This window comes from Ochotona curzoniae, unplaced genomic scaffold, assembly GCF_017591425.1.
Source record: "Ochotona curzoniae isolate NIBS_2020 unplaced genomic scaffold, NIBS_Ocur_1.0 contig_3520, whole genome shotgun sequence".
Taxonomy (NCBI): domain Eukaryota; kingdom Metazoa; phylum Chordata; class Mammalia; order Lagomorpha; family Ochotonidae; genus Ochotona; species Ochotona curzoniae.
The window spans coordinates 13,820,573-13,848,192 of record NW_024465894.1 but is presented as its reverse complement, the minus strand read 5'-3'; the positions used below and the strand labels follow the sequence as shown (position 1 = coordinate 13,848,192).

General features: G+C 57.6%; 2 protein-coding genes across 4 annotated transcripts in view; one reads left to right on the top strand and one right to left on the bottom strand.

Moving 5' to 3' along the window:
• Positions 1 to 11,319, top strand: part of MYH7B (myosin heavy chain 7B) — a 37,348-nt gene extending 26,029 nt beyond the window's left edge. Inside the window, exons 13-41 of the mRNA XM_040981590.1 lie at positions 209 to 327; positions 419 to 568; positions 701 to 871; positions 1,562 to 1,741; positions 1,842 to 1,974; positions 2,056 to 2,132; positions 2,480 to 2,567; positions 2,669 to 2,786; positions 3,409 to 3,532; positions 3,620 to 3,756; positions 4,548 to 4,803; positions 5,292 to 5,534; positions 6,007 to 6,183; positions 6,263 to 6,408; positions 6,625 to 6,715; positions 6,795 to 7,184; positions 7,684 to 7,810; positions 7,900 to 8,018; positions 8,101 to 8,297; positions 8,386 to 8,735; positions 8,818 to 8,942; positions 9,048 to 9,163; positions 9,480 to 9,876; positions 9,946 to 10,071; positions 10,161 to 10,331; positions 10,418 to 10,522; positions 10,601 to 10,696; positions 10,981 to 11,118; positions 11,203 to 11,319. Coding sequence (XP_040837524.1) covers positions 209 to 327; positions 419 to 568; positions 701 to 871; positions 1,562 to 1,741; positions 1,842 to 1,974; positions 2,056 to 2,132; positions 2,480 to 2,567; positions 2,669 to 2,786; positions 3,409 to 3,532; positions 3,620 to 3,756; positions 4,548 to 4,803; positions 5,292 to 5,534; positions 6,007 to 6,183; positions 6,263 to 6,408; positions 6,625 to 6,715; positions 6,795 to 7,184; positions 7,684 to 7,810; positions 7,900 to 8,018; positions 8,101 to 8,297; positions 8,386 to 8,735; positions 8,818 to 8,942; positions 9,048 to 9,163; positions 9,480 to 9,876; positions 9,946 to 10,071; positions 10,161 to 10,331; positions 10,418 to 10,522; positions 10,601 to 10,696; positions 10,981 to 11,118; positions 11,203 to 11,214 — 4,679 coding nt within the window. The 3' untranslated portion in view covers positions 11,215 to 11,319. The remainder of the gene's footprint in view (positions 1 to 208; positions 328 to 418; positions 569 to 700; positions 872 to 1,561; positions 1,742 to 1,841; positions 1,975 to 2,055; positions 2,133 to 2,479; positions 2,568 to 2,668; positions 2,787 to 3,408; positions 3,533 to 3,619; positions 3,757 to 4,547; positions 4,804 to 5,291; positions 5,535 to 6,006; positions 6,184 to 6,262; positions 6,409 to 6,624; positions 6,716 to 6,794; positions 7,185 to 7,683; positions 7,811 to 7,899; positions 8,019 to 8,100; positions 8,298 to 8,385; positions 8,736 to 8,817; positions 8,943 to 9,047; positions 9,164 to 9,479; positions 9,877 to 9,945; positions 10,072 to 10,160; positions 10,332 to 10,417; positions 10,523 to 10,600; positions 10,697 to 10,980; positions 11,119 to 11,202) is intronic.
• Positions 11,320 to 11,815: 496 nt separating this feature from the next.
• LOC121157385 (transient receptor potential cation channel subfamily C member 4 associated protein) overlaps positions 11,816 to 27,620 on the bottom strand; it is a 66,585-nt gene continuing 50,780 nt past the window's right edge. For 2 of the 3 annotated variants that reach the window (XM_040981591.1, XM_040981593.1), the window contains 11 exons: positions 27,139 to 27,305; positions 20,398 to 20,529; positions 18,581 to 18,639; positions 17,367 to 17,468; positions 16,325 to 16,408; positions 15,445 to 15,535; positions 14,442 to 14,582; positions 13,930 to 14,038; positions 12,964 to 13,076; positions 12,205 to 12,411; positions 11,816 to 12,070 (listed from right to left, as the gene is read on the bottom strand). In XM_040981591.1, the coding sequence (XP_040837525.1) occupies positions 11,933 to 12,070; positions 12,205 to 12,411; positions 12,964 to 13,076; positions 13,930 to 14,038; positions 14,442 to 14,582; positions 15,445 to 15,535; positions 16,325 to 16,408; positions 17,367 to 17,468; positions 18,581 to 18,639; positions 20,398 to 20,529; positions 27,139 to 27,305 (1,343 nt within the window). In that variant the 3' untranslated portion in view covers positions 11,816 to 11,932. The remainder of the gene's footprint in view (positions 12,071 to 12,204; positions 12,412 to 12,963; positions 13,077 to 13,929; positions 14,039 to 14,441; positions 14,583 to 15,444; positions 15,536 to 16,324; positions 16,409 to 17,366; positions 17,469 to 18,580; positions 18,640 to 20,397; positions 20,530 to 27,138; positions 27,306 to 27,620) is intronic. The other variant, XM_040981592.1, reaches the window with a different exon arrangement.

Here is a 27,620-nt window from a genome sequence, read left to right as displayed (position 1 = left end):
GCAGGGTTTTGTTCATGATCGCCAGCCCCTCCCTCTTGTCCACAGTGTTTGACCTCAGCCTTGCCTGCTCTGATTCCTCAATTCCCACCCTCATGGCCCATGCTGGTCTTGAACTTGATTCCTAAGGCAGTAGAGCCCCCATCCTACCCACGTGCCTGCCTCTTTGTCCTTCTTTCATCAACTCCTCCCTGGCCGTGTGTCCCACCAGGTGCTGACAAGGCTGCGTACCTGATGGGAGTGAGCAGTGGTGATCTGCTCAAAGGCCTGCTGCACCCAAGAGTGCGGGTGGGGAATGAGTATGTGACCAAGGGCCAAAGTGTAGAGCAGGTGAGTGGCCTGCAGGCCGAGACCCTCCTAGGGACAGTGAGGGCAGGGTGCCTGTCTGACCAGAGGGCAGCCCAGCCTCCTGGTCCTACAGGTGGTGTTTGCTGTGGGGGCGCTGGCCAAAGCCACCTACGACCGGCTCTTCCGCTGGCTGGTGTCTCGGATCAATCAGACGCTGGACACAAAGCTGCCCCGGCAGTTCTTCATTGGGGTCCTGGACATTGCTGGGTTTGAGATATTTGAGGTGAGTGTGGGCCTCTGGTGGGTGGTGGAGGAGCAAACTTGTACATACCCTTGTTGCTCCCTCTGTGGGCCTCTGGGGTCTCACCTGCGTGGAACCTGCTGAGCGGGCCACCCTTCCTCCCCTCCCTTGCAGTTCAACAGCTTTGAGCAGCTGTGCATCAACTTCACCAATGAGAAGCTGCAGCAGTTCTTCAACCAGCACATGTTCGTGCTGGAGCAGGAGGAGTACAAGCGGGAGGGCATCGACTGGGTCTTCATTGACTTTGGCCTTGACCTACAGCCCTGCATCGACCTCATTGAGAAGGTGGGGTGGGGGCGGGTGGCCGTGAGGAGGGGAAGGATCTTGCAGCGTGATCTGGAGCCACTGTGCTCATGCATGCATGGGTGTGCATGTGTGTACACTGTGAACGGTGCACACGCGGTGGTGCCACCTGCAGCCACTGTCACGCTGGAGCCTCAGCACTGGCCTGTGGGCGGGGTGGGGCAGGGAGTTTGGTGTAGCTCCCCACTGTGCAAAGGGGAAAGAAAATCTGAACCATAGGAAGAGAAAGGAACCTCTCCCTGATCCTACCACAGCCCGTGGCCCCGGAGTTCATTGCCATGCCTCCATCTCCTGGTCACTTTTCCACTGGGGGACATAGGCAGCAGGTGCTTTCTGTCCTGCTGGGCATGTGGGTGGGCAGTGCAGTGCTTTGCTATTAACAAGATGGCAGCACTGGGCATGCTCACCCCATCATAACAGTATGAGACAGGCTTGGTGAGGAAGCCACAATGAGAGCCCATTTTGTATCTCATACTGCGCTCATGAGAGCACATACCAAAGGCTCAGGGGGGAGAGCAGGTCTGGTGACGGCAGTTTGGGTTGCACAGTCCACAGTTGCAGGGATAGCTCGGGGCTGCATGTTGAACAGAAGGAGCTGGAACCCCAGAATTCCTTCCCCCCTTTGATTCGGGATTCCCGTGAGCCGGCCTGAGCTCATTTTCCTTTCTGTAGCCACTGGGCATCCTGTCCATCCTGGAGGAGGAGTGCATGTTCCCCAAGGCCTCCGACGCAAGCTTCCGGGCCAAGCTTTACGACAACCATGCTGGGAAATCACCCAATTTCCAGCAGCCTCGGCCTGACAAGAAGCGCAAGTACCAGGCTCACTTTGAGGTGGTCCACTATGCTGGCGTGGTAGGTGCTGGTCATGGTCCAGCCAGCCCTGTCTGTGCCCTCCTCCAGTGTGTCCTGACTGCCCGGCTGGCGGTGGCTGAGCTCCTGCCCTGTCCGCCAGGTGCCGTACAGCATTGTGGGTTGGCTGGAGAAGAATAAGGACCCCTTGAATGAGACAGTGGTCCCCATTTTCCAGAAGTCCCAGAACAAGCTCCTGGCTGCCCTCTACGAGAACTACACAGGCTCCTGCTCCAGTAAGTACACGGATTGGGAGCGCCATGGCACGTGGCTCACAGGGTGGTGTGCCTGGGAGTGACTGACCTGTGTCTCTCCAGCCGAGCCCCCCAAGTCTGGGGTGAAAGAGAAACGCAAGAAGGCAGCCTCATTCCAGACAGTGTCCCAGCTGCACAAGGTGAGGCCTGTGCAGGCCCTGCCTGGGCCTCCCCACCCCCCTCCCTGGGCCTGTCCCCTGCACCCTGGGCGGGCGGCTGTTAAGACTTGCAGTGATGTTTAATTCCTCTCCGCGTGAACATCACAGCAAGTCTGTGCTGCCTCCCGTCCCCATGCCGCTGGGGCAGAGGGTGGGACCTAGTGGGGCAGACCTGGGTGGTGGTATCGATGGGAGTAGCACAGAGTCCTGGGGCACAGGAGCACAGGTTCCCAGAGGCCTCTCCAGGCCCTGGTGGCCTTCCTGTGCCACAGCGGCAGCCAATCCCGGTTCTCTGCTCCTCTGCCTGCTCCCCCTCTCCCTGCTCCCAGGAGAACCTCAACAAGCTCATGACCAACCTGAGAGCCACGCAGCCCCACTTCGTCCGTTGCATCGTCCCTAATGAGAACAAGACTCCAGGTAGTGGGGGCAGTGCTGACTGAGTGGGGGCAGTGCTGGGACCAGGAAGCTAGGGCCTCAACCTCCAACCTTTTCCCTTACCCCCTGTCCCCCCTGTGCAGGTGTCATGGATGCCTTCCTGGTACTGCACCAGCTGCGCTGTAATGGGGTCCTCGAGGGAATCCGGATCTGCCGCCAAGGATTCCCCAACAGGCTGCTCTATGCCGACTTCCGGCAGCGGTGGGTGGCCCCTTGCCCAGCATCAGCTCCTCCTGCAGTGCTGCCACTGGCACTGCCTCCTGTTCCCGCTGTAGGTGGTGGCTGCAGCCTGGGGGACTGGTAGCACCCACGCTGGAGCCCTGTGCACAGAGGACAGGGAGGGCCCCAGCAATCATCCCATGGGAGATGGGGCCTAAGGGGACTCGAGAAGGTTTGGGGTTAAACTGGTGGTACAATCAGTGCCTGGTTTTGTCTTGGGTCAAGAATGAGAAAGCAGAAACCAGAGGGCCTTGCAGGTGCAGGGCCGGAGCAGTTGGGGTGGTGAATGAGTTGAGATCCATCATGGCAGGCCTGGTGATTCTGCAAGGTGGGAGGGGGCATATTGGGGAACCCTGCTCCTTGGGTCTGGAACTCTCTTAAGTGTCTCTTCAGTTGGGGCACTGGACAGCAGGTCACCTTCTTTGTATTATTTTGTGTCTAAAAACCAAAAGTAGCACATTTCCTTTTGTAGAAAGTACAGCCTCTTCCAGGTGAGCTGAATGTAATTATCCACCCGACAGGGGTGCCAAGCAGGCAATGCTCAATCCCCGGCCTCATGACACTCCACCAGCAACCCCCTCACCAGGCCTTCCTGCCCACTCAGGTACCGCATCCTGAACCCCAGCGCCATTCCAGACGACACCTTTGTGGACAGCAGGAAGGCCACTGAAAAGCTACTGGGCTCGCTGGACATCGACCACACGCAGTACCAGTTTGGCCACACCAAGGTCAGTGGGCCTGGGGTCTGGGTTGGCTCCCAATGGGGGGCCGTCCTGGCTGGGATTCATACCCAGCTGCCCTGGCTCTGTCCCCAGGTGTTCTTCAAGGCGGGGCTACTGGGGGTCCTGGAGGAGCTCCGTGACCAGCGGCTGGCCAAGGTGCTGACGCTGCTGCAGGCCCGGAGCCGAGGCCGCCTCATGCGCCTAGAGTACCAGCGCCTTTTGGGAGGCAGGTGTGTACGGGGTTGGGGAGCAGCTTGGCCAAGCACACAGAACCCCAGGCTGGGTCACAGCCCACTCACTTCCTGTTGCTGTAAGAGACCTGACAGACCCTCCAGGTGTGTGCAGGCATCTGTGAGGCCATGTCGGCCTGGCAGCGGGCTGGTGGGAGAGGCCGTGACCTTGCTCACCACCTGCCCGTTGCCCAGATGTGGCTGAGTCTGCTCGCTCTGGCAGTCACCTGTCAAGGGGCCTGTCAGTATTGTTACTCCGTGGCTTTGGGGATCAGGTTGCCAACTCATGAAATCTGGGGGCCACATTCAAATTGCCCTGTCCTGCCATGGGGTCAGATGGTGCCCGCTGTGCCCTGCCTCTGCCTCCTCCCTGCCTAGGTGGGGGTGAGAACAGTACTTCCCAGCCCAGGCCAGTCCATGGGTGGCCAGGAGGGCAGCTGCTGCACCAGCTGAGGCATCAGGCGAGATGTTGCAATGGCATGACCAGCGCAGGGTGGCCTCTGGTCACTAGAGGTGTCCAAGTAGGCCCCTGTGACAGCTGTCATGTGCCCAGGCAGTCTGACCCTGAAACCTGGGGACATGGCTACCCTTCAGAGTCTAGGCCCTGCCTGGGCACCCCCGCCCTGGAGGCCTGGAGGCCTTTTCCTTGACCTCGCCTCTAGAAGCACTGATTCTGCCAGAGCTCTCGGGGGACCATGTGGGATGGCACGGGCCAGGTGTGCAGTGGGAGGCAGGGACTCGGCCCGGAGGGCAGCGCAGAGCTCGTCACGAGCCAGGCCGTGCCTTCCTAGGGATGCCTTGTTCACCATCCAGTGGAACATCCGTGCCTTCAACGCCGTCAAGAACTGGTCATGGATGAAGCTCTTCTTCAAGATGAAGCCGCTGCTGCGCTCAGCCCAGGCCGAGGAGGAGCTGGCGGCGCTGCGGGCTGAGCTGCGGGGGCTGCGGGGGGCACTGGCAGCAGCTGAGGCCAAGCGTCAGGAGCTGGAGGAGACACATGTCAGCGTCACACAGGAGAAGAATGACCTGGCCCTGCAGCTGCAGGCGGTCAGTGACCCAGTGCTCGACGCCAGGCTGCTCTAAGTGATCAGGCCCGTTATGCGCCTGGGTGGGCACCAGCTGCCTAAGCCACTCCAAGGCCTGTGAGAGGCCCAGGGGGTGGTTCATGGAGCCCTCACCCAAGGGCAGGCACTGGGGGTCTCCCAGAGACCATGTGCCTAACAGGCACAGGCGCTGCTTCAGAGGAAGACAGCCTGTGGCTGCAAACTGGCTCCTCAGGGCAGGCACCTGGGCAGTGAGGAGATGGGGACGCAGGAACCCCTCATAGCCTGCAGGCCCTGTGGCTCCTCTGCCCGCCTCAGCCTGGGCCAGCAGCACAGGCAGGTTGGAGAAGGTGGGGGTGCTTCTTGCTGAGAGGCCCCAGCCTATCTAGTGTCCCCCTCTTGATGATGCGGTTTCTGCCCTGGTAGCCCTCTTCCCCAGCCTTCACCTGCTCACCCCCACCAGCCAGGCCAGCTGCCATCTGTCCCCTGCAGGAGCAGGACAACCTGGCTGATGCTGAGGAACGCTGCCACCTGCTGATCAAGTCCAAGGTGCAGCTCGAGGCAAAGGTGAAGGAGCTGAGTGAGCGGCTGGAGGATGAGGAGGAGGTGAATGCCGAGCTGGCCGCCCGCCGGCGCAAGCTGGAAGACGAGTGCACGGAGCTCAAGAAGGACATCGACGACCTGGAGCTGACGCTGGCCAAGGCCGAGAAGGAGAAGCAGGCCACAGAGAACAAGGTTCGGGCCTTGCTGTGCTCTTCCTGCATCAATAGTGACTGTACACAGGCCTGGCCTGCAGCAGGTGCCAGCAAGGCTGGCACACACCGTCCACCCTCAGCTGTCTACCCCTCTGTCCTGGAGGCCCCAGCAGCACTGGTTCCATTATCCAGGGAGAAGTGTGTCTAGGGGCAGTGCATGGCTGGTTCAGGTTCCCATGGGAGAGGAAGTGGCTTTCCTGCAACCCTGCAGTTGCCCTGGTTGGTAGCTGACGCTGGTGACCACTGTGTCCTGATGCTGTGCTTGGTGCCATGAGCCTTTGCCCACTGTGCCCTCACATAGCCTGAGGAGTGGCTGTCACCCCTAGGGCTGGACCAGCAGGGCTTACAGCAAGGTCACCTGTCCCAGCCCCACAGCTGGAAGGGGATTGCTTGGCCTGGGGGACTGCTGGAGCAGGAGGCAGGTCCCCATGCTGCCCCTGGCTCTGGCGTAGGTGAAGAACCTGACAGAGGAGATGGCCACACTGGATGAATCGGTAGCCCGGCTGACCAAGGAGAAGAAGGCACTGCAGGAGGCGCACCAGCAGGCCCTGGGGGACCTGCAGGCCGAGGAGGACCGTGTGAGCGCTCTGGCCAAGGCCAAGCTCCGCCTAGAGCAGCAGGTGGAGGATGTGAGTTGGGGGCCTGGGCTGGGAGTGGGCAGGGAGCTGGCAGGCCCGTCTGCCCTGGCTGAGTCCCGCCTGCCCGCAGCTGGAGTGCTCCCTGGAGCAGGAGAAGAAGCTGCGCTTGGACACGGAGCGGGCCAAACGCAAGCTTGAGGGTGACTTGAAGCTCACGCAGGAGTCTGTGACGGACGCGGCCGAGGACAAGCAGCAGCTGGAGGAGAAGCTCAAGAAGTAAGGGTGGGCTGGGGAGGCCTGGGCCTCCTGGCCTTGGGGCTCACTCCCTCTGCAGGGGTAGGCGGTGTTGAGAGGTGTGGTGCTACACTCCCCAGCTCGGGGCTGGGGGTGGGGGGGATACTGGAGGCCCCAGGGGTCTGGAAAGATGGGATTCCCACAGCTGCGTATAAGTGCAATGACAGTCGGCTGGCTCACTCTGCTTGGTGCTCCCAGGAAGGACTCGGAGCTGAGTCAGCTGAACCTGCGGGTGGAAGATGAGCAGCTCGTGGGGGCCCAGCTGCAGAAGAAGATCAAGGAGCTGCAGGTGTGTGGGGGTCCGGCTGGGAAGTGGGGGCCAGGTGCTGCAGAGGTGCCTGGCAGCCTCTGGTGTCCGCTCCCCTCAGGCGCGGGCCGAGGAGCTGGAGGAGGAGCTAGAGGCTGAGCGGGCAGCCCGGGCCCGCGTGGAGAAGCAGCGGGCCGAGGCTGCCCGGGAGCTGGAGGAGCTGAGTGAGCGGCTGGAGGAGGCGGGCGGTGCGTCGGCTGGGCAGCGTGAGGACTGCCGCAAGCGGGAGGCCGAGCTGGGGCGGCTGCGGCGGGAGCTGGAAGAGGCGGCGCTGCGGCATGAGGCCACGGTGGCCGCCCTGCGGCGCAAGCAGGCCGACAGCTCGGCTGAGCTGGGCGAGCAGGTGGACAGTCTGCAGCGGGTGCGGCAGAAGCTGGAAAAGGAGAAGAGTGAGCTGCGCATGGAGGTGGATGACTTGGGGGCCAGTGTGGAGACGCTGGCCCGAGGCAAGGTCTCTGACCCTGAGCCAGTTCTGAGCCCAGCAGCTGCCCTGCTTCTGACCCCCAGGCACTTCAAGCCAATCCTTGAGCTTACACTAGATTGGACCCTCTACCTACCTGACCCATCAGCCTGGCATCTCACCGCCAGCTCCCTCCCAGCCCTGTTTCCTGGCTGTTTCTGACCTAATGTAGTTGAGATCAGCTCGACTGCTGAACTGACCTGTTGCTTGTCCTGCCTATGCCCTCCTGAACTGCAGTTCACCCCCCTGAACTTTGTGCCATCTCATCCTGGCAGCTGACCTCTTACCATGGTCCAGTAACCTGTTTCCCTGACCCCAGGCCTTGGGATTGACCCCGTCCTTTCAGATCTGACGCGTTGCTGAGCCAGGAGCCCAGCAGTGGACTCCTCGACCCTGAGCTTGGGGCTATGACCTCCCCCTTTGGTTGTAGGATTGCCTAGGGCCTGGTAGTTCCCACTCCCAGACCCTGACGCCTGATTCTGGTTCCCAGGCCAGTGCGGAGAAGCTGTGCCGGACCTATGAGGACCAGCTGAGTGAGGCCAAGATCAAGGTGGAGGAGCTGCAGCGGCAGCTGGCAGATGCAAGCACGCAGCGTGGGCGGCTGCAGACCGAGAGCGGTGAGGCAGACCGAGAGCTGCCAGGTGGGGCCGTGGTGCTGCCTGTCAGTCCTGACCCGCCTGCTCACCCGTCTCCCCTCGGCCCACAGGGGAACTGAGCCGCCTCCTGGAGGAGAAGGAGTCTCTGATTAGCCAGCTGAGCCGGGGGAAGGCCTCAGCGGCCCAGAGCCTGGAGGAGCTGCGGAGGCAGTTGGAGGAAGAGAGCAAGGTGGGCTGGAAGTGTGGCCGAGGAGTGTTGGGCGCCCGAGCCACCAGCCCGGGCCGCTGTTGAGCCTCCAGTATCCCCTCAGGCCAAGAGCGCACTGGCCCACGCGGTGCAGGCTCTGCGGCACGACTGCGACCTCCTGCGGGAGCAGCACGAGGAGGAGGCTGAGGCCCAGGCTGAGCTGCAGCGGCTGCTGTCTAAGGCCAACGCCGAGGTGGCCCAGTGGAGGAGCAAGTACGAAGCTGACGCCATCCAAAGGACGGAGGAGCTGGAGGAGGCCAAGTGAGCGGCTGGCGGGCCAGGCCACTGCCCGGCAAGGTCACTGCCTCCTGCCTGCCCAGCTTTCATCCTGTCCGTCCCCGTGGCCTAGGAAGAAGCTGGCCCTGCGGCTGCAGGAGGCAGAGGAGGGCGTAGAGGCTGCCAACGCCAAGTGCTCGTCCCTGGAAAAAGCCAAGCTGCGGCTGCAGACGGAGTCGGAGGACGTGACGCTGGAGCTGGAACGGGCGACCTCGGCTGCTGCTGCGCTGGACAAGAAGCAGCGGCACTTGGAGCGGGCGCTGGAGGAGCGGCGGCGGCAGGAGGAGGAGACACAGCGGGAGCTGGAGGCCGCACAGAGGGAGGCCCGCGGCCTGGGTACCGAGCTCTTCCGGCTGCGGCACAGCCACGAGGAGGCACTGGACGCCCTGGAGACGCTCAGGCGAGAAAACAAGAACCTACAGGGTAGGAGCTAGGCGGGGTGCACCGCAGGGCCGAGTGAAGGGACCCTGCGAGGAGGCTGCTCAGTGCCCCATCCACTCCACAGAAGAGATCAGTGACCTCGCAGACCAGGTCAGCCTCAGTGGGAAGAGCATCCAAGAACTAGAGAAAGCCAAGAAGGCGCTGGAAGGGGAGAAGAGTGAGCTCCAGGCGGCCCTGGAGGAGGCTGAGGTCCGGGGCTGGCCACCGGGTGGGTGAATGTGGACTGGCTGCTCCCCTGGCCTCCCGAGCCTGACCCTGCACCCACCCCATCCTCTCCTGCTCCTCTGTCCCCAGGGGGCCCTGGAGCTGGAAGAGACCAAGACACTGCGGATCCAGCTGGAGCTATCCCAGGTCAAGGCCGAGGTGGACCGGAAGCTCGCAGAGAAGGACGAGGAATGCACTAATTTGAGGTGTGTCCATCCTGCCGCTGCCCCATCCTCCTGGGCAGGGACAGCAGGCAAAGCCCATGGCCCAGGTGGTCTGACATGGCCTGCTCTGGACAGGGCTGTCCCCATTGTAGAGGTGCTGACTCCATTAGAGTTGCCCAAGGTCATGTGTGCATGTCTGCCTCCCTATCCAGAAATTTGGTCTCATGGGCAGCAGTCAGTCAAGAGGGACTTTAAACCAGGGTGGGGCTGTTCATTCGTTCTATTTCCACCAGTGCTTCGGTACTGGGGGTGGCGGTGGCAATGGCACCTAGGCCTGTTCTTCCCTGTGTTCCTGCAGGCGCAACCACCAGCGGGCTGTGGAGTCCCTGCAGGCTTCCCTGGATGCAGAGACCCGGGCCCGCAACGAGGCACTGCGCCTCAAGAAGAAGATGGAGGGCGACCTCAATGACCTGGAGCTGCAGCTAGGCCATGCTAACCGCCAAACCTCCGAGGCCCAGGCAGCCACACGGCTGCTGCAGGCCCAGCTCAAGGAGGAGCAGGCCGGGCGGGACGAGGAACAGCGGCTGGCCGCGGAGCTGCGTGAACAGGGGCAGGCCCTGGAGCGCCGGGCTGCACTGCTGGCCGCCGAGCTGGAGGAGCTGCGGGCCACCCTGGAGCAGGGGGAGCGCAGCCGGCGGCTGGCTGAGCAGGAGCTGGTGGAGGCCACGGAGCGTCTGAACCTCCTGCACTCGCAGGTAGAGCCAGGCCTGCTGGCTGGGCTTGGGGGCCTGCTGGCTGGCTGTGACACTCTGCTTCCCCCCCAGAACACCGGCTTGCTGAGCCAGAAGAAGAAGCTGGAGGCCGACTTGGCACAGCTGAGCGGGGAGGTGGAAGAGGCTGCCCAGGAGAGGCGGGAGGCGGAGGAGAAGGCCAAGAAGGCCATCACCGACGTGAGGCTGGGAGGCGGCAGGGCAGAGCCCGGCCCAGGGATATTCTCCCGGCTGGTCGCTTGCTAACACATCACCTGCACCCCCTGCAGGCGGCCATGATGGCTGAGGAGCTGAAGAAGGAGCAAGACACGAGTGCCCACCTGGAGCGGATGAAGAAGACCCTGGAGCAGACAGTGCGGGAGCTGCAGGCTCGACTGGAGGAGGCGGAGCAGGCTGCTCTTCGGGGTGGGAAGAAGCAGGTGCAGAAGCTAGAAGCCAAGGTGTGTGGGGCCTGCAGGCCTTTTCCAGGCAGGCGGGTGGCCCGGGTCAGGTGCTACCAGCAGGCCTAGCCCCTGGCTGCCCACAGGTGAGAGAGCTGGAAGCGGAACTTGATGCTGAGCAGAAGAAGCATGCCGAGGCCCTCAAGGGAGTGCGCAAACATGAGCGCCGTGTCAAGGAGCTGGCTTACCAGGTGGGTGGTGGGGGCCGCCTTGGGGGTGGCCCGGCCCCGGCCCGGTGAGGCAGCTCTGAGGCCCACTTGTCTGCCTAGACTGAGGAGGACAGGAAGAACCTGGCTCGCATGCAGGACCTGGTTGACAAGCTGCAGAGCAAGGTCAAGAGCTACAAGCGCCAGTTTGAGGAGGCGGTGAGTGTCCCGGGGTTTGGGTAGCTGAAACCCCAGGTTACTCAGGCAGCTGGCTGCCCCTACAGGGTGGCAGCTCCATCATCCCCAGCCCACTGACCCCACTGACCCCACTGACCAGCGGGATTAAGTTCCCAGCAGCTCCAACCAGATTAGGCAGCAGACAGCCCTCAAGGGAGTCTTGTTCCAGTCTTGGGGCCTGCTGAGCAGGGACAGAGGGTGATAGGAGACTAGGGTGCAGGAACCAGAGTGACCAAAGGGGAACCACGGGTGTGTGTGCCCCCCAGGAGCAGCAGGCCAGCACCAACCTGGCCAAGTACCGTAAAGCCCAGCACGAGTTGGATGATGCAGAGGAGCGCGCAGACATGGCGGAGACTCAGGCCAATAAGCTGCGGGCGCGGACACGGGACGCACTGGGGCCCAAGGTGAGGAAGGTGAGGGGGTCCCAGTGTGACGGTGTGTGGAGGGAGCTCTGTGGTGCATGCCCTGAGCCCTACTTCTCCCCTTAGCACAAGGAGTGACCATCACTGCAGCCCTGTCTCACCCTGGGAAGAGGGGAACACATCACCGCGCGGACAAAAGGCAGGTCCACAGCAGTCACTTAAAATAAACTTCTTTAATAGTCTCCATTTGATTGGTTTATTTGCTGTTAATAAATTGGCAACACAAGGAGGGGCTGAGGGTGGGTTCCCAGCCCAGCTCCTTCGTCCGGGCAGGGGTGGGACAGGCACAGCCACCCTAGGCCCCCACTTCTAGGGAACCCCATAGGATAAACACAGCGGCCAAGGAGCAAACAGAACCCGAGGAGCTAAGGGAGGGCAGGGCTGACTGGGAGCGCAGGGTCCTCTGCGCCGGCACCCCTGCCTGGGGCTCAGAAGCTTTTCTGTCTGGGCCAGGAGGCCAGGGTTGGGGAGCTCAGCCCCGTCCCTCCAGCCCCGACAGCCAGAGATGGACAGCTCCTCTGACAGGGCTGTTTTCTTAGAAGTCCTTATCTCTTGGGGGGGGGGGGGTCAGGACCATGTGGGGAGCGTGGGCTCGTGCCCTTGAGGGAACCAGAGCTCCCCAATGACCTGGGGCCTCAGGCCCAGAGCCTCCGGTGTCCCTTCCCACCACACTTGGCCCTCACACCTGGGGCAGGCAGGCAGCGAGGGACAGGATCAGGGCAAGGCGTGGGGCAGGTGTACCCACGCTCATCCACACAGGCTGGGGCTCGACAGCCTCCCAAGGCCTGGTCCAAGGTCACTCCTCAGTGAAGTCCCTATCTATATCCATGTAGGGCTCCTCAATGTAGCTGACGAGGGCAGAGGGGGACTGGCGATCCGGATTCAACAGGATGGACACGGTCTCCTTCCAGTAGGAGAAGCTGATGCAGGAGCTCTGAGTAGAGAGAGTGGGTTGTGAGGGGAGCCTGGCTCCCCTGGGGAAGGCGGCAGCATGGGGCCCGGGGTCCCCACACACGTTGCCGCACGTCACCCACCCGTGGCCTGCCCTGGCTGGGGAGAGGCACTCACGTTCTCCAGGCAGGTGCTGTCCTTGTCCTTGTGTAGGTAGTGCTGCTGCCAGAAGCGCAGCAGGTTGTGGAAGTTGTTGAGCAGGAAGCCGGGGTACTTCTTGCTGTGCTCCATGCGCTGCAGCAGCCGTAGGTACAGGGGCAGCCGCTCTTTCCGCCGTGCCAGCATCAGGATCACCAGGCTGGTGTTGAGGCAGCTGACGTTCTCCTGCAAGGCCGAGGGCCAGCAAGGTCAGGGATCTTCCGGGAGCCCGGGCAGCCACTAGGCAGCAGGGCCGCTCGAGGCTCTGGCCCTGCACAGACTGCGGACAGGATCCAGCGCCCCCTGACGCTGATGGCACCTTCCGTGCTGTGGGATTTTGCTTTAGGTAGGCTGTGTGCATGGGCCGGACAGCCATCCCATTGTGTGACCTTCATTCAGCTCACACTGGCAGACTCCCTCAGAAGGGTCCACCTGTTCACAGCCCCTCCACCCCACTGAACCCAGTGCCAGCCCTAAAAGGTGTTTGTGAGGTGAGCAAACAGGCTCGCTACCTGAGACTCAGCCATCTTAGGATGGCAGGCTGTGATGCTCAGAGAAGTAAGGGTTGCACAGCCACTGAGTGGGAGACGCACCAGCCTGGGCATCAGAGCGCAGCACCACCTCTCCTTGGGCCCCAGCCTGACAGGCCTAAGGAGACCAATGCCTCAGCGGCATCAGCTCTAGGATGCTGGGCAGAGGAAATGGCTTCCAAGTGACCATCCTCTACTGTGGCCTCACCTGGGTCAGCGTCTGCACATGGATGATGTTGATGAGGCGGAAGAGGAACGACATCTGCGTGGGCACCTGGGATATGTAGGCGAGCAGGCGGCATTCGGACAGGACCTCGGCCACTGTGGGGGGTGCAGAGCAGTGAGCCGCCTGCCTCTGTGCCTGCTGGGGCCCTCTCCATCCTGCAGAGCACACCCTGGGATGCCACTGCTTCCACACTCATCCCCCCCAGCGTGACACAGGTCCTTCCTTTCTGATACTGAAACACCTGTGCTTTTAAATCTCCAAGATGTGAAATTGCTCATTTCATATAAACAAGCTAGTAATAAAAAAGAAAACCAGTGACAGCCCGTGGGACTTGCTTTCCAGAGCTCCTACTTGAGTGGACCTCTCACTGCTGTCAGTGTCAGCGCCCTCTGCTGGGCTCGCGAGGGCACAGGCCTGTGACACACGCAGGGGACTGCATGGGAATCCCTGGGGTTGGTCCCCTGAATTAGACCTTTGGAGCAGAAAAAGGCAAACACCTCAATTCCAAAATGATTTGCTGCCATCAATGATGGTGACTGAGAAACAAATGTCCTTTCTGTAGGGGGGAGAGTAACACTGAGAATGTGCTGGGATGGCCACAGGCCCTCCCCTAGGCAGAAACACGTGTATGTGCATGCAACTCCAGGAAGACTCCGCCCCCGACCTGTGACCCGACAGTGTGGGGGCAGTGAGGACCCCATCCCCCAGGCAACCCCAGCCTGCAGGACAAAGTGGCTGTGTTGGTTTGCTTCTTTCCTTTCCCAAAGCGCGGATGTGCCCACTACAAGGAATGCAGACAGACACAGGCCAACTGGCCAGGGAGCTGCTACCCTGCCACCAGCCACAGTGTGGCACCACCATCTCAGTCACCGTCTCCCTGCTGGAGGCCAGTGCTGCCTCACATGTGGGAACAGCAGCCCACAGGCCTCGGTGTCCCAGCCTTTTTACCTTTCATGTCCACCTGGTTTTCAAATCGGTCCAGTGACAGAGTGACACAGCGCACCAGCATGTTGGAGTCCACCAGGGAACTGTTGATCTGCTTCAGGAAGACCTGGAACTGCACAGGGCCGGGGCTCGTGGGGCCCAGGGCTGCAGGCCAGAGGTGGCCATGGCCCCCGTGGGCAGCCCTGCCAGGGCCATCGCAGGAGCTCAGACGTTGTCCGGGCTCTGCAGGGAAGGCTGCTGGACATTTCAGATCTTTATTTCAGCTGCTCCGAGAGGGGTCTATCACACCAGGTCTGGTCCCTCCTTCCCCTGGGGCTCCATCAGGGGCACCCACTGCACTGTGTCCCCACTGCCCAACTCCCTCCCTGCACTCAAGCAGCCTGGCTCTCAGCCCCATGACCCAGGGTTGAGTATGCTGCCCCAAGTGCAGCTGCCTGTGAATATCATCTGAAGATGGCCCTAGCATCCCCTGCATTCTCCAGTCTAACACCCCACAGAGCCCGGGCCAGCCTTACCTTTGCATCAGTGTTGATGTATTTATTGAATCTCTTGAAGGCGTCAACGTTAAACTTCATCAGTTCCCCCAGGAGGTCAAAGTAGCTCTGCAGTACATCCCGTGACTTGCACTCACTATCCACGATGCAGTACAGGATATGCTGTGTGCGACAAGGGCACAGGCTGAGGTTGTGAATGGGGCTGCCTCCTGTCTGCCTCCCACAGGGACTGGCACGGAGCTCACACCCACATCTGATCTGAGCAAGCATCCAGTCTGGAGCCTTGCCTCGCTTCCTGGCCTAGATGCTGGCTCCAGCTCACGGGGAGCGGACGCTGCTAGCCCACAGGGAGTGGCTCCCTCAGGTGGCCTGCGCTCACCCCAGCTCAGCTGAGGTCTCTGCCCTAGCACTGGAGCCACCCAAGCCATGAAGGACAGCACAGGAGGGCACAGGGCATTCTGACCCCACTGTTGTCTTCATGTTAATTAATCCCATTAAAAATTATGCCAAAAGCAATGAACTTTTACCGAGAGCTAAGCCAATTTTTACGTCCTTGATTTAAGTGTTTCTATTACAGTTAAAATGATTTAATATTTTCCATTTTCATGTTCTTACAGTCAAACTCATTTGTATTCTTTCCCATACGGATTTTTACAAAATCCACGAATCAGTTTCTTGTCATTATCTTTTTAAAACATTATTTTGGCTTCCCCTTTCATAAAATTTAGCTTTTCTGAAGGGCATTAGTCAATAAAGGAAATGTACTTTCAGCTAGGATCAAATTATCCTCTGGGTCGAAGGGCCTTGACGGGCCTTGAGCTGCAGCAGGGGCCCTTCCCTCGGGTACTCACAGGGAATGCATGGTCAGAACCTGGAGCAAGCCCCAGGGCAATGGGCAACAGGCACCAGCATTTGCAGCACCCAAGACTGGGCCACTCCAGGAGCTGCTTGGGACTCAGAAGAGCAAAGCACAGGGCAGCGGGGAGAAGGGCTGGCCGCATCCCTGCTCCTGAGCAGGCCATACCTCCAGAAGGCCTCGTTTCAGCAGGAACATCTGGTCGGCATAGGAGGTTGTCCCTCGGAGGAAGCTCTCCACTGCCCTTGCTTGCCAAAACCTGCGACCCAAACATCGACCTCTGTCCAAGAAGCCAAGGCTGCCCTCTTCTGGCTTGTGTGCAACTCCCTCAGGGCTGGGAGCTGTTTGCTCCTCCATCCACTGGGTCACACAAGCCTTGGGGATTTGTAGTGAGCAGAAAAGCCCCCTCCCCATGGAACTGACGGAAGCAGTGGGAGACACTTCTGTGCTGGAGCCTGGAAGGGGGTGAGGCACACAGAAGGTGGTGTCTAGGATCAAAGGGCTACAGCAGGTCCCATCTGAGAACAGGAGGACATGAACTGGTGGGGAGGGGAGGGGGGTGCGAGTGAAGCTGCTGAGCCCTGAGATGACACATGGCAGGCTGGTCTAAAGAGGGGCTGGTGTAGACCAAATGACCTAGAGCTCAGAGTCTGGACATGGCACGCTAAGGTGACAAGGGCCCACATGGGCACAGAGCCTTACTAGTGCTTACACTGGCCCGGCCTGGCATCTTCCTGCCCACAGCCTTCATGGCTCAGCACAGGTCACTGCGAACATTGAGATGTTCCTGCCCAGCCCCATTCATGTCCAAGAGGTTTGTGCTCCCAGTTCTCTCCACCAGCCCAGGGCACTCACTCTCAGCTGCTGGACAGCCATACAGCAGGTGCCTGCTCAACGACCTGATGTGCTGTGGTGTGGGTCCCTGCATACCCACTGTGTCAACTTAGGGCAGGGGGGCAGTCAGACTACCTCTCCCCAGCAAAACTAGCCACACAAGTCACTTGCTCTTGTTGCTGCAGAGTGCCGGGCACCTGTCCCTCACACACACCTGAATGATGACTCAGCAGGCTCCTTCTTCATAACCTGCAGCAGCCGAGTCAGTAAGCCTCTCTTACCATCACACACCAAACTCCTGAAACAAAAAGGGACAAGGGCACCAGTGGCAGACCTGAGGCTGAAAGGGGTCTTAGGGCGGGTTACTCTGCTGGGTCAGCCGGGGAAGAACCACAGGGACATGCCACGAGTATGTAGGACTTTCTGCTGCTGTCCCAAATCCTGAGCTCCCAGGCTCCTGCATCCGTTCACAACACAGCCACGGGCATTCCCACTGCAGCTCGGGGCAGCTTTTCCTGGAACAAGGCAGGGAACACAACCACAGGCGGCCAGGGTCCAACCGACTGAGGGGACCTGCTTATACCCAAAGTGGTTCTGAAACAGGCCAGGAAAGTCTGTTGACAGCAGGGGTTGGTGGTGGAGAGCAAGCTTTGGGCCAACAGGGTGGACCCTGGGCACTCCCTGCACCAGGCTCAGTGGCAACTGAGCCTAGACAAGTAACTGGGCCTCCAGGCTTCAGCTTCTGGGTCAGTGAAACAGACAGGAAGTGCCTCGGGCCTCCAGAGGTGCCAGGCATGGGAGTTAGCCCATCAACTCTTCAGAGATCAACTATGCAGACACTAAGACGAGGCGGGAAAGGCCCGGCACAACTGAGAAAGGTTGGGAACGCAGGTTCCTGATTCTGGGACCGGCCACCTGATTTATGAGCCACCAGGCTGCCCTCCACCCTCAAGCATGGAACTGTGGGCCGACTCAGGGGTTTGCTTCTGTTCGTCCTTCTCAGCTCAAGCTGCCTTTGGCCGGGAAAGGAGCACACAGCCAAGGTCAGATACATGTGACAAGGGCAGGGGAAGGAGCACAGACAGCCTGCTCTGTCATCTGAAAAATGAAGGTGCCAGCAGTATTCTCCTCCTAGGGTGGCTGTGAGGTAGGTAACAGGAGCACAGTGCCCGATGCACAGGCTCCCTGGACCACAGCAGCTCCATTGGGGGGGGGGGGGGGTGTCCACCTGAAGGCCAGTGTGGCCCGCCCCTCACCTGTCTGTGTTGAGGACGGCCTCCACCTCGGGGATGTTGGCCTTCAGAGAGATGGCGCTGAGCTCATTCAGCTCCTGGTTATTCAGAAGCAAGTACTTGTTCCTGAAACAAATGAATTGGGCAGGGTCAAGGAGAGGAGCTAGGCCAATGTGGAAAATCCCCACCATTTCTCACAGAGAAGCAAGAATCCATGTGTCTTGAGCCTGAGCTGGCATCTATGGGGGTGCCTTGGTCCCTTCAGGGCCCAGCTGACCTCAGGCAAGCCTTCAGCCCTCCTTGGGCTGTTCCTCCCTCCTGACTCTGTCCCCCTTCAAACATCCTCAGACCGAAGTCAACCCCTCATGATGGTCCCTGTGTACCTGTGTCTGGCACAGCAAAGTGCTCAAATTCCCCACTCCAATGAAAGCTGGGTACCCCACCCTTCCCCTCCAGGAAGCAGGTGCACTTTAACAACCCATCAGTGCCACCTTAAAACACACATGCATTCCCTGGCTTCCAGCCACACCAACTCCCAGCAGGGTGTGGGGGCCTGCCCAGGGGAAGCCCCTGGAACCACAGCTGTCCTCCCACTGCCCTGTTGGCTTCCACAGTGTGCCCAAAGAATCCCAGCCAACAATTACAACTTGGGGTCCTCCCCTACCCCTGGATTTCTGGTTTTCCTTGGAGAAAAAAATCAGAAGCCCAGCAACCATGGGCCCTATTTCCTGTGCACCACGGGCAGCTAGAGCTAAGCAGCACAGCCTTCCCTCTGGCTCACCACCATCCCATCACACTTTCTCCAACACAAAGGTCAAAGATGAGTTGCTGTCCACATGCCCTGCATTGTTCACTGAGGAATTGTGTTTCTGTATAGATGTTAGTGAAGGTCTAAAAAAATTAGAAATGAGGGTGGTTGCATATCCTGGACAATCTGGTCAGCAGGGACCCCAAGCTTGGGAAGTCACCTGAGTGGTATGGGCTCCAGGGATGCCAGGCAGCCCTAACTCCTGTGCTCACCATTGAGGGTGGCTGTGGTGATCCTAAAGGTGGTCCTAAAAGAAGGACCAGGCACATCAGCAGCTCTTGCTGCAGTGCCACGGCGATGCAGTTATGCCTGGTAACCTGAGGTGACAGCGCCCAAGCTCTGCCTCCTGAGCTGGGCACAGCGATCAGATAGAAAGAGGGGACCCTTTCGAAGACCCCTGACACATCCCTGCAGAGTGTGTGGTACTTACTCATGGTGGTCACTGAAACTCTGCAGAAGCCTCAGAAACTGTATCTTCAAGGTGATATCCTGAAACACACATGTCCTCCCCGTCAGTACCAGCCCCGCAGCCTCATGGCTTCTCCAAGCCTTTGTCCTAAGGCCCAGGGGGAATTTCTTCATTAGAATACCAGCTGCTGGCTTCCACATTTGGCCAAGAGAAAATTAAGCTAATGTAAACCTAGCATTCCTGTTGAACACATCCCAGATTACAGGACAGAAACTCAGCCAATCCTTTTAAACATGAGAGTAAGCTCACAGAAAAGAAGGGACCCCAGGAAGTGAGAGTGGACAGACCACAGAACAGTGAGTCCTGAAGCTGTTGATCTCACTAGGGCTGAGTCCACACACTGCAGGGACCGGACAGAGCCTGGATCGTATAGCACATACACTGAGTCAGAAAAGGGCTCAACCCAGAGGCTGGTGCTGTGGCTTGGAGAGTAAGGGCTCCACCGGCAATGCTGGCTCCCACATGAGCACAGGTTTGAGTCCTGGCAGCTTCACTTCTGACCCAGCTCTCTAACAGCCTGAGAAAACAGCGGAAGATGGCTGATGTCCTTGGACCTTGTGTCCAAGAAGAAAGTCCTGGATCCTGGCTTCGGCTTGGCCCTGACCATCACAACCATCTGGGGAGTAAACCAGTAGGCGAAAGCTCTCGCTCACACTATTTCTCTCCCCTTTCCTCTCTCTGTAGCTCTGCCTTTCCAATAAAAACAAAACAAAACAAAACAAAAAACCTGCCCAGAGTGTCAGAAGCTACCAAAGAAGACTGGCTCTGCTCTACTCTGCTCATGCATCACCTGCAGGTGGAGAGAGTCTCCCAGGACAAGAGAGAAACTAGATATGGATACTATGTCCCCTGAAGTGCCCAGCAAAGGCAAAATGGCCCTGCATAAACACTCCTGCAACAGAGGGACGGGCCCCCAAGTGAAGCAAGGTATGCTGCAGGTGGCCTCACCAAAGACAAGGAAGTCATACACTTGGAAGGAAGACCCCATGCAAACAGCAGGACTCTCTCGGCAACCGAGAAAGACTGAAGTAGTAATACAGACTGCTACCAGTGGGCAGAAGAGACAAAGCATGTCACAGACTGAAGACAGTAACATGATGAAGACCAAGCAGTGTTTCAGACTCTGATGAATATCCACAAATACAAAATGCAATCACCTGAAATTAAAAACTCAAATACACAGGCAGAATGGTAAAGTGAATAAGGCCAAAAATAAAAACAGGGCCAGGGCAGGAAGCAAAGTCCCCAGACTGGAATGCCCAAAGCAGGGCCCTAGCACTGGCCCTGGAGGCAGTGGACGCAGGAGCACTGCTCTTTGTGCTACAGGAAACAGGCTCAGCTATCCAGGGACTCACAGCAGCTCCCAACTCCCACCTCAGTGCTCCCTCTGGGGCAATGAGAAGAGAAGCAGAATCTTGGCTTCAGAAAATGAAATCAATCCAAAATCCTCTTTTGATGCATATTATTGGTGGTCTGAGCACAAACCACAAGGGCATGGGGGACCAAATATGGAAAATCCTGCCGCGAGGTAATAAAGAGTAGTGGCAATTTCTGCAGGGAGGTAAGACACCCCCACCCGAGGGGATACAAGATGAACCTAGCAGAAGGGCCCTGGGCAGGAGGATTCATGCCCAGGCAGAGGGGTTAGCTCAGCTGCTCCCACCAGGTAGCTGCCAGTTACAGGATCATGCAACCTGTTTTATAGCTTTTGCTCCACTCCTAAACACTCAGAGGTCAAAGGGCAGGACAGGTCTCTGGTCCCAGGGGCCCCTGCTCACCGGGCTACAGTCACAGTTCTGGTTGTGACCATGGAGGACAAGGGCAGACGCAGAATGCTTCCTCCAAATGAGCTTGTCAAACAGATTATTGAGTCCAGGGATCAGCTTGAACTCTGCGATCATCCTGTGAACCTGGAAGGGGTGGAGGCAGAGACATTGAGACAGAGTGCTTCAAAGGTCTAGCAAGGCCCTGGGTTCAGCACCGGCAACAGCCACTGTGAGAACCAAGAAAGCAATGGTGCAGAGTGCCAAGGCTGGGGTGGCATCCACAGGTACCCATCCCACTGCACACTCAGGCACAGGCAGCAACCTTTGCTCCTCAGTGCTCACAGCATCCTGCAAGTCACGCAATGCGTAGTCCTATCTGATGAGCTGGAGTTTTGAATTCAGATGATCCTAGTATCACCTTGCACTCCACCATGTGTGGACTTGGTAACCCGAGCAAGTCCCTTAACGTTTCTTTCCCTGTCCATCTCATGTTTTACCCTAGGCCAAATTTCAACTACAGGCAAGATACAAACATTAAAAGATGCAACTCTAAGGATCCCAGAAAAACCTATGTAAAGACTTGGGGGGGAAAATGACTTTAGCTTTAAGAAAGCTTTTCCAAAGGATTATACAAAACCCATATGCTGAAAAAGAGAGACAATTCTCCAATTTTGCATGACGAAACTCAAACAAGGTCACAAGTAAATATGCCAAAGGAGAAATTACCTTGGCAATTCTCATGCAGAGAATTAAATAATTTCAATTAATGTCTTCCATAAATAAGGCTGGTCTTAAAGATTAACACTATTGGGAAAAGAACAAAAACAGCAGAGGCTGGCATTGTAGAATACTGGGTAAAGCAGCTGCTTGCAATGCCAGATCCCCATACGGTGCACCGGTTCAAGTCCCACTGCTCCATTTCCCATCCAGCTCCCTGCTAATGTATCTGGGAAAGCAGCACAGGATGGCCCACGTGTGTGACCTGAGCCCAAATTGGAAACCAGGGGATGCCTTTCTTGTGTTAGCGCCTAGGTGGCACTGGGGCCTGGGGACTTGCATAGGGAGGCGGCAGAGTGGAGTAGGCCTGGGAACTCATGTGCTTGGGTCCCAGGAGGGCAGGCAGCAGAGGGGTGTTAGGGCACAGACTGGCATGCTGGCATGCTGATGAACCTGGTTTGAGGACTCGACATATTTGAGTCCAGGTAGTCTGAGGGGTAGGGTCCCAGGCTGGCACACATGCCAGAGGTCTGGATCTGGCGTTCCAGGTGGGCTGGCAGGGCTTTTAGGCCAGCATGGCACCGTGGTGGAAGTCCGAGCTGGGAAAACAAAGCTCTCATGGGTGCAGGAGATGTGGATTGCTCAGGGAAGGGGATCTGGGATGTGTGGGAGGGAGACCACTGAGGGAGTACACTGCTGGGGAGGAATGACTTCTAGGAGACTTCCATCAACAAGACCACTTACTTGCAGGTAAGCAAGAAGGCTGAGATCGAGAGATTTCAAGGAGGGAAATTAGAGGACTTTCCTGGGTTAGATCCATGAACCCCTCCACATGGAAGAAATGAACTGGGCCCAGCTCAACCACCACAGCTCACCGGTGTACACTAAAGCCAGGGCTGGGGGGCCTAGCTGGCAGAACTAGACCACAGTACCCACCAGTGAGTGTTGGAACAAGGGGCGAGTGATATTAGGCTTGGCTACAACACTGACCATCACGTGAGAGAACCAGCAGATTCTGCGGAGCTGCTCACCCCTGTGGGACTGCAATAATTGCTGGTTTGTTTAAGAGCTGGGGGTGGTGATGGGCTGAACCAGGCACATGACTATGGAAGCCCCCAACACTTATGGGTACTGGGCTTGGGAACAGGCCAGTCTGGTCTAGGCTACAGCACCACAGGTGACCCAAGAATTGGTTGTGGGCTGGGCTGGGCCGGGCCACAACATCCACCAATATACACAAAAAGACTAGGAGGTGGACTATGTTGGGTAATAACCTAGATCTGGGTCTGTGAATGAGGGAACTTGGGAAAATTCCCTAGTGGGGTGGAGCTCCCACTGGTGAGGACCTCACTTAGGGCTGGGTATTGGTCAGGGTGGACAAGGCTGCTCCAATTGTTAAGTGTGTGGACAATTAACAATTTGGCTCTGGGGAGGCCGACCAGGTAGGGTTGGACCAAACCACAGCATAACGGCATGTGCAGGAGCCAGGATGGAGTATGGGCCATGCTAGGCTAGGCTATCACACCTACTGGTTTGCATTAAAGCCAAGGATGGGAGCAGACTGGGCAGGCTGGGCTCACCAGTGAGTTGAGACTAGAATTGGGCCAGGCCAGATCAGGTTGCAGCATCCAAAGGCATGTGCAAAAACTGTCCCTGGGAGCGGGTCTCATTGGGGAGCTAATGGGAGCTAACTGGGGAGCTGTAATGAATCACTGGGTGAGTGCAAAAGTAGGGATGCGAGTGGCAAACTGGGCTGGACACAGCTGCAGCACTCCTTCGCATGGGTGTGGACTGGATCTGGATCTGGGATGTGCCAGAGTATGCTAGGCTCCAGCAACCGCTGGTGCTCACAAGAGCTAGGATGGGTGCAGGATGGGCTGGGCTAGGTCTCGGCACCCACTGTGACCCACTGACACACATACGAGAGCTGGGTCTGGGGGTGGGCCAGGTGGGCTGGGATGTAACACCCAACAGTAAAAACTGGACTGAGTGTGGGCCAGTGGAGTAAGGCTGCTGTACATGCCAGGACGAGAGGTGGGCCACGTCAGGCTGGACCAAGAACCTACCAATATGCGCAAGGTCTGCAATTTGAGAGGAGATCTGATAGAGGAGCTTGGAGAACACTGTCAAGACACAATCCCTGCAGGTGAGTGCAAGAACCACAGCTGGGAGCCAGCTCACAGTACCTGCCAGCATATTTGTGGGTCAGGTCTGAGGGCAGGACAGGCTAGGCCAGTTCATAGCACCCACTGACAGATGAGAACACCAGGATGGGGTGCAGGACAGGCCAATTAGGCTGCAACACCAGTCATGGCTGCAGAATGGCTGGGTTGGGCTAAACTAGCATCCTGCAGCACAAGCTGGAACTAGGGGCAGGCAGGGCCAAGCCAGGCTATAGCACTTGCTAGAAAACGCTGAAGTGAGGCGGGCCATGATACTAGGCCGCAGCTCCCAACAGCACATGTAACAACCTGGTGAAGGCGGTGAGCCTGCTAGGGGAGCTGCAGGGCTCCTCTGCTTGGCCACTGTTCCCCACTGGTGAGCAGGAGAGCTGGCACTGGGGGCTAAGATGGTTATGGCTACAAAACCCGTTGGCCTCCATGTGAGCTAGTTAGGGGGAGAGCTAGGCTAGGCTAAGTGACTGTATAAACTTAAGCACACATGAGCCAGAGCTACGTGCCAGCCATAAGATCAGTTTGCAAGTGCTGGGACTGGGGGCAAGTCCTGTCAGCCTAGACGACAGTACCACCTAGAAGGAGTAAGATCTGGGGTGGGAGTGGGCCTGGTAAGGAAACTGTGAGCACCTCTCTGATGGGGTGCAGCTCTCAGTAGTGAGCATTGGAACCAGGGCTGGGGACGGGCCTGGCTAGACAGGTGACAGCCACTGGTGTGAGTGTGGTCTGGATAGTGGGGCTGGTCAGGCCGAGCTAAGCTGCAGCCTTCATTTATGAGCATGAGTGCAGAACAGGTTGCACAACTGAATGGACCAGTCTGCTGCACGTAACAGCATTCACAGGAACCAAGGCTGGGAGTAGGTCTGGTAGGGGTTATTGAGGGTAGCTTCAATTGGTTAGTTCCCACTGCTGAGTGTGAGGGTAGACTGTATAGTGGACAGGACAAGGCTGGTTTGTGTATGAGACAGGGGCAGCAACAGAACTGATCAGGCAACTACCAACCACCAGAGTGTGTAGGCTGATGTGGGAGATGGACTGAGTCAGATCCTGCACTGGCTGGCACATACAGGAATCAGTTCTAGGATCACCTCTGGTGAAGTTTCTTGGGGGACCCCCTATCCCAACTATTCTGCTGAATTTAAAACTTCAACCATGGGGAAAATCACAGGATTTGTGGTCTGTCAGAACTGAATCTCCTCAGTTGCTGAAGCCTGTGCAGGAGACAGCATGCACATTGGGGGCATGACAACCATGACATCAACTGATTGAAGCCTGCAGAGGATGTCTGATACCACGGATGGCAGAACAAATTGGACAACTCTCCTGGCCAAACTTCGATAGCAAATATCTGGGCAAGAAGAGACTCTAGGGCAGACTATATCAACCAATGGACCTTGGAAGGATTTCTTCAACCTTGGAGCAACAAAATCAACAGCATCTCAGAACTATCAAAACCACTTGCACAGTACAATCAGAACATGCTCCACACGGGGCATCCTACGATAACACTGAGTGGCCTGGGTACTAACATGATTTAGGCTGCTGGGAAGAAACTCCTGGCTTTTGGCTTTGGTTTGGTCCAGCCCTGGCCACTATAATCATCTGGGGAGTGTACCAGCTGATTGAAGATCTCTTTCCCTGCATATCTGCTTTTCACCAAAGGCAGATTGTTAAACACAGCGGAATTGAACAACTGTTAAGGGACATTAAGAAAGAAATTGTGCATATGCAAAGTAACTATGAAAGAAATGTATTCATTTCAATAACAACAAAAGTCTCCGGAAGGATATACTACAAAGGGTTTCCAGAAGTCCAAGCCAGTTTTAGGTTTGCCGTTTTTTACAACGCTACTCCCCTTTCTCATGAAACCACCAGCTTCCTCACAGAGAAGGCAACTGGTATTCATTCAATGCATTGTTCCCAGTCTCAGGTCCAGCCTGTCAGCTGCTCTCAGGATTGGAAGTGGGGGAGTCTGTGGAAAAGCAGGCAGGTGGGCAGGATGAAGGAGCTGGGTGAAGCCACAGGTTTCAGGGTCTGCTTTGGGACCCTGGGCCTGAGTGCCCTGGTGGAACACAGAAGCTAACAAAGCTGTGGACAGGTATCTGTGAGCTAATGTGGAAGCAGCTCAGCATACTAGGGGAAAATGACCGCTACTTGGATTAGCTGCATTAGCACCAGAAGGATGGAACGGCATTTGGCTGTATTTACAGTTGTGTGCTCTTAACTAGGCCAATACTGGTCATAGAACCTGGCCCAAATGTACACTCAGAGACCACTTCAAGGAGGATGCCATCTGAGAGGCCTGAATAGGAAAATTTGACCCTGTCATCCTGGCTAGGCAGGACCTATGACTCCACATGCTTGCAGTGGGTGGCACATGGGAGGAGCTGGGTCAGTGCTCAATGCACAGAGTGTGCTAGTCCAACAGAGTCCAGGCAGTGGTGGTACCCTTCCCAAAAAAGAAGTGCCAGGATCCCAGTGTCCCAGAGAGATCCCAATAAGCATTGTACCTTGCTCTCAGAGGACTTAGAAAAAGGGGAATTGTGGCGAGAGACAGAGAAGGCAGGGCAGTGTCCTCCCAGAGCTGGGACATTGAGCACAAGGCGATCAGGCAGCAAGTACAGGGAGAATGTGTCGTGGCCTGTTGAGTTCACCATGAAAGGGTTTCCGAACAGCAAAGCATTGAGTGCAAAGACATACGCTGCAAGCAGGCGTGCTCCAGTGATCTGTGGGGTCTCAGGTCCAGGTTTCAAATACACACTGCCTGAAGACTCAGTCCTGAGGGATCCCCAACTCCAACTGTCAGCTGTCAGACACCTCAAATCTCTTATTTAGTCGGGATTCATTTTCCTCCCGTGGCTGGCCCCTCTATTCCTCACCCACCAGTCTTGACCATCTCAACAAATAGCAGAAGAATCCCATCCCTGTACTTGCCTAGGCCACAGACTTTGGGCATTCTCCTCAACACACCCAGAATGTAAACACTTTCCACCAGTCCCACAACCAGCATGTTCTCAACTACTAGCACCTCTTGGCTTGACTGAGGTCCTAATGCCTCTCCGACTCCCAGACGTGCTGTCCCAGCCTTTCACTTACTCCAGCTGCACAGGATCTGGCCCCTGTGGCCCCTCAGCCCTTGTTGCTGCTTGGGTTGAACCATCTACCAGGCTTCTCAACTGTCCCACCCCAAAGTGAAGCTTCTCTGCTGGGCAGGCTTCCCCAGGGAAAGCGCCATGCCAAACGTGATCTGCTCAGTGAAGCTTCCCTGCCTACCACATTGTGAAGCGTTCCTCACCTGTAAAGTGCGGATAAGTGGCACATTCCACCCGGAGTTGAGGCAGTTCACTGTAAACTCAGCAAAGCAAGAGCAGCTATCCTCCCCGCGCACCCGGTCAGCAGAAAACACCCCTCGGGATGCCAGGTGCTGTGCACTCTAGCACCACAGGTTACAGGTCCTCACTCCTTCCTCCCCCTTTCCAGGTCTGTTTCAAGGGTCAGCCCATCCTAGCTCAACTGGAGTTGCTCTCAACCGAACCTGGGTTTTCAAACTGGACGGAGCTTTGGGCTCTGCCCTGTCATTCCAAGGCCACAAAGACTGCATTGGCAGGGCCAATCTTATTAGTCATCAACCCTTGACCCTTGCTGTTGTGGTAAGCTTCCTGCCCTGGTCCTGTGTTCCAATGCTGCCCCTGGTGAGGTACAGTGCAAAGAACCAGAGCTCCAGAACCAGCCTAGTTTTCTTACATGACAAACACACCCTGCACTTTGCTGGGCTGCAGCGAGGCATGGCTTGGCACGCCACAAGCACCCAGGCAGTACCTGTTTATGGCTCCCTGTTCTGAGGGGGTGGAGAGGGGCCCACCTGGTTTCGCTGACGCCCCATCAGCAGCACGCAGAGGACATAGAGCACTTCCAGTTTGTACATGATCTCATGCATGATCTTCATGGACTGGGGCAGCTGGGTCCTAGTTGAAGTGTGAGGCAGGCCATTGTCCTCAGAAGCCCCTGGAGGAGGGAACACAGTGGAGGCTGACACAGCCACCGGGAGACAGTGTTGAGTCACAGCTCCTCAAACCTGCCCTAAACAGACTGGAGGTCACAGAGACATCAGATCAGACTCTGAGCCCAGAACGGAGACTTCCAAAGTCACAAAACTCCAACCACACCCCCCAGAATCTAGGCAATGCAGAAAAATGGACTTCAGTTCTACTGTCTCAACTATAAGAGTAAAAATGCTCTAACACAGCCAATACAGTAACATGCTCTGTCCCCTCCCTGCTTCCTCAGCTCTCCTCCCAGCAACCAGTTGCTCCAGAAGTGCCCAGATGTGTGAGGAGCCTGGGA